Genomic DNA, 5,016 nt, shown 5'->3' with positions numbered 1-5,016 from the left:
TGTAAAGATCTAGTAACAAATGCACGAACTAATGTATTTTGATATTACCATTGATCCGGTCTAATGAATAATTAATAAATATTCGTTATATTTACATAATGAAAATGGTAATTGGGACAAAACGTCTAATATTTCAAAAATGTATAAAGTTGCGTCGCAAGTTTTACATTTTCAGTGGGATTTGAAAAAAATATTTGCAGAATGTTTTACGATATCTCACTGCTTATTTGTTTATCATATAACAAATTCTGCTACAAGTGACACAGAATTACTATTGACTGTTACAATTTTTAATATACAGGTAACGTCCAATGATAGTTCGAAATATAAAAAAATCACAGGAAAAAACTTATTTGAGGACATACATTTAACACAAAACACCATATAAATTCATACCGTTTAAATGGTGGTACGATACTTAAGTTACAAATCAGATTTTACATTTGTTCATAAATATTATGGTTTGTGTGTTATCGTTCCAACCCGTACCACACAGTTGAAGCTCTTAAAAAAATATTAAATGAGGACACATCCAAACAACATTAGCACTAAAAATTGTAAATCATGAACACAATGGCAATATTGCATACTCACAATATAACAGAATCAATTACAGGGCAATTCTGGCGCTGATATTTACATTATTATCATATGAATGATCCAAATTATAAATGCAGACGACATTGGATTATAACCCAGTAATGTAAAGTTTGGTAAAGAATTGATGTAAGAATTAGCTTTTGCTTTAAATTGTTTGAATATTTCGAAAAACATAAAAAAGATATGGTTTTTAAGTCAAGTATTATTTTTGGCAAAATATTTTTTCAGTAATCGAAACAGATTATAATTATGACTTTTATACTTAAAGTAAGCGCTTATATCTTGTATATTATTAAAAATTGTAAACATAAACAAACTGAAATGACTGTAGAAAAGGATAATGTTAAGGTACAATAGGTGTTAAGGTAATGAAAAGAAGGACGCGGTAATGGAGAATGATTCATTCTCTTTGATAGAAAATTTTACGAATACACCTTATATTGTACTTAAAAATAGTTCTTTGAGTTTCACAAAAAGGATGTGATACATGTAACACATCATCAGAGCGTCTGGACAGTAGACAGGATACATGTCTAGTATGTTAAAATATCAGCTTCACAAATTTACTGGATTAGAGTCAATAATTTAGTTTCGGATTATTTAAAAGTGGAGGGTTATTTACAAAAATTACATATACAACTCAGTATGTATATGACCTATTATTGTACCTTTGTCGATTAAATGACAGTATGCATTACGTATAATTGAAAATGAATATGGTTTACCTATAACTTTTCAAATGGCGTAGTTAAATGAACATATTTACAAAAAATGAAATGTTTTATGATTGTTGAAATTCACAGTTTTTATAGAAAGACCCGGTTTTCCGTTTATCAACTACTAGTACTAACTACATTATTTGTCAACAAGAGCACCAATACATTTTCTTTTTCGAGTCACTGTCTGATAATTTCGTTGACATTGTTGGTACCATAAGTAATGAAGGATGTCTTTTAAGTGTTTGTAGTATATTGTCCGATAATAAGTCAAAAACTTCTCGAACATTAATGTCTTCTTCAGAGCTCACTTCGATATACGGAAGTCCGACGTGTTCCGCAAATGCTTCCGCCTTTTCTTTACCAACTTCCCGTCTCTTTGCATGACACCGGGTTCCTACGAGAATTGTAGAGATTTTTTCTGGATTCGTTGTGTATTGTCTCAAATCTGTCAGCCTTTAAAAAAACAGATCTTCAATTCAGATTTATTTCATAGATTCAATTAAAGATCATTTTCATAAAACCGTCTTTTGATTCCGGAACTAATATTATCGACAGGTTACCCATTTGTGGAAGGACATCATTGTACTTTGTCAAATAAGAGCAACGTAAAGAAGTAAAATATATCTTTAAATCGGTTCAAATTAACTGTTTTGTGTTTTCTATATATGACCAAATCCTCAGAAAACAGTAATTTTCCTAAATTCCACCAATAAGATATTTTATTTTCCTTCTTTTGGTGGATGTTACTTTAGAAATTCCAAGGATGTCTTACCGCAGATTATAGGTAACCTGTCGAACAATTAAAGAATCAGGAGTCAAAAGTCGGCAACATGAAAATATTCTATAAAACATATTTTCTCAATTATATAGAAACAAGATTACAACACTTTAACTCGTGTATTGCAATATTTCGTCACTCTCAACAGTTAAATTTTAATTATTCAAAAAGCTCGGCAAGCCTCACCCTGAGAATATTAAAATTTAACTGTCTCAAGAGGAGAAATATCGTATCACACTTGTTCCAGTGGTCGACGAATTTTTATTTCGAACTGTGTGTTGAATTACTTTCTTATTGCAACAATACCAATAAAATTGAGAATGGAAATGGGGAATGTGTCAAAGAGACAACAACCCGCCCAAATAAAAAACAACAGCAGAGGGTCACCAACAGGTCTTCAATGTAGCGAGAAATTCCCGCACCCGGAGGCGTCCTTCAGCCTTGAGTTATACTTGAGTTATACTTAGGAATGTGTTATTGTTTAATATGCAGTTAAATTTAACACTATGTTTCCCCTTCTTTTTAGTTGTTCGCTTTTTTTTGTCGTTTTTGATGGTGACCAATGTGCTGCCTGTTTTGTTTGTAAATTTAAGCAAAATTATAAAAATCTATGAAAGCTGATTATGTGTAATGATGCTATAATATAATAGAAAGTAACTTTAATCTACAGCTTTACTTACCAAGATGTAACATTTTCAAATGTGTGGTGCTTCGTCAGATCAAACATTATAAGACATCCATGAGCCCCACGGTAGTATGATGCAGTTAATGACCTGTACCTTTCCTGGCCTGAAATGTGAACAATGTAAACTCATGAGTGATTTTCAAATCAGTTGCATTCATTCTACTGTCTCTTAGTGTGGTTATTGACTGATGCCTCGTAATCTGTTTATTTATTTTTTTATTTATTTTCTCGTTTAATGTTGTTAGCTTTTTTTCGAAATTAGGGCTGCTGTGTCGCCTTTTATGTCCTCAAACTTTTAAAAGAGGTGAACTTTTTCAATATTATATAATTTTTAACATAGTTATGTTAATGTTTGTTAACCCTTTTGATGTATTGCATTGATGATATTATCTGTTTCCTCGAAGTTATGGCTTCCAATTGTTGTTTTCTTATCTTTAAACTTTTAAAGGTAGAAATATTTATTCAAAATAATTTGCTTATTTGATTAACTGCTGTACAGTGTGTTCCATAAAAAATCATGTTCTTGAAAAACATATGTTCTTGAAAAACATATGTTCTTCAACTTTTAAATTTTGAAATATTACAGTTTCACAAAGACCAACATATTGTTTGAAATCCTAAACACATATATGTATACAAGGTTCCTTTATTATGCATACATATACAAAAGCATGCAAATTGTATAATTCACAAGTGCAATATTTTGATTGTTCTACATTCACGGAAAACTAAAGATTGGGCAACACTTTCCTTAATCCAAATTCTGGATAATCGCATGCAGACCGGAAGGTAAAAAGCAGTTCCTGTTCTACTTGTTAGAACATGACCTCCTGCTTACACGTCGGTTTATTAACTTCTTAGCAGTGGCATAGCATGGCAGTTATTACAAATTGAATTTAGAACACTAGACACTAGTGTAGCAGAAATCACCATCTTGAATACACTTTCGAATTGAATTAACGTAGATAACAATACAAATACAATATACTTTATATTTCAAAGTTTAATTTAGAAATCTTATAATATCATATATAAATATCGTTAATTATAATCAAAGACGATTTTATGTAAATCATCATTAAAAGTTGTAAAAAAATCTAAATATTACCTCCCGTATCAAATATGTGCATTTGAATTTTACATTCCTGTTTATTTATTTCCTTTTTGCAACAGTTGTTTAGCTTTGGTAATTTAGTAGTACCATGCGAGATTCCATGGCACAAACTAGAAACAAACGATGTCTTTCCGACTGCAATGTCACCAAGTACTAATATTTTAGCATAATATGTTGGCTTTAATTCAACTGGTTTTAAATTTGTAATGAATAAAATAGGCGGCATGTCTAGCAAAATGTCACTTAGGTTTAATAGTATTGTTTTGAACAAAAAGGAAATATGAAACCTTCTAAATAAAATGGCACTTATCACAAATATAGTCTATGCGAATCAGATTGTATTGACGCAATTAACAAATTCACAAGATGAGAAATTAATTACTCCTCTTCGCTGATATTTTTTTTCGAAGCAGTATAGTTGTAGTTGCAATATAAAGTTCCATCAAGATTACACATTTGTCTAGAATTCGCAATATCAAATGTTGTATTCAATTTATTAGTACTAAGCGCTAATAGTCTCTTTTCAGTTTATCAATTATCAAATATCTGACTAGATGTTACCGGTAAATAGCCATATTAAAATGAACAGCAATCGAGATTCGTATTGAATTTACATGTACATGCATGTAGTATAATTTCAAAAGTCCCAATCAAAATAAAATAACCCGTAAGTAACGTGCAAACACATGTGGAGTTTAGTTACATCTGGTTTTATGCAAATATGAACTGTTACTCTGTTTATATGCAGCTGTCCCTTTTCAACGATTAAATCATGTTCGCTGTATGGGTAACAGTCGATTTATAATCATGTTTCATACGGTGGTCAGTGCCCAATGACCATGATCAAAGTTCAGTCAATAACTGAACATTGATTAGTAATGTCAATAACATCAAATGTCACGTACACCATTTCCTTTTGTCTCAAGTAGTAATATACAATATACATGTTTAATTGCTAATTATATCAGTTTATAATAAGAAAATATTAAATTTCAAAATATTTATGCTTTCTATGTCTTATTCTGAAACAGCTGTGTTACAACCATAATTTTAAAAATCTAGAAAAAGGATGCCTTAATACATTTAAATTATCATTCGTTTGATACCATACCAATAAGGG

General features: G+C 30.5%; 1 protein-coding gene across 1 annotated transcript; it reads right to left on the bottom strand.

Moving 5' to 3' along the window:
* Positions 1–838: 838 nt before the first annotated feature.
* LOC139508239 (uncharacterized) lies at positions 839–2,903 on the bottom strand (the record flags this gene model as incomplete). The annotated part of the gene is given in 2 exon segments (XM_071295942.1): positions 839–1,772; positions 2,778–2,903. Coding segments are annotated over 2 exon segments (436 nt in total), but the record flags the coding sequence as incomplete, so codon positions are not given.
* Positions 2,904–5,016: the final 2,113 nt, after the last annotated feature.

Source organism: Mytilus edulis, unplaced genomic scaffold (genome assembly GCF_963676685.1).
Source record: "Mytilus edulis unplaced genomic scaffold, xbMytEdul2.2 SCAFFOLD_1991, whole genome shotgun sequence".
Classification (NCBI taxonomy): Eukaryota; Metazoa; Mollusca; class Bivalvia; order Mytilida; family Mytilidae; genus Mytilus; species Mytilus edulis.
The sequence above is the reverse complement of the archived record's forward strand: the minus strand, read 5'-3'. Positions and strand labels throughout refer to the sequence as shown.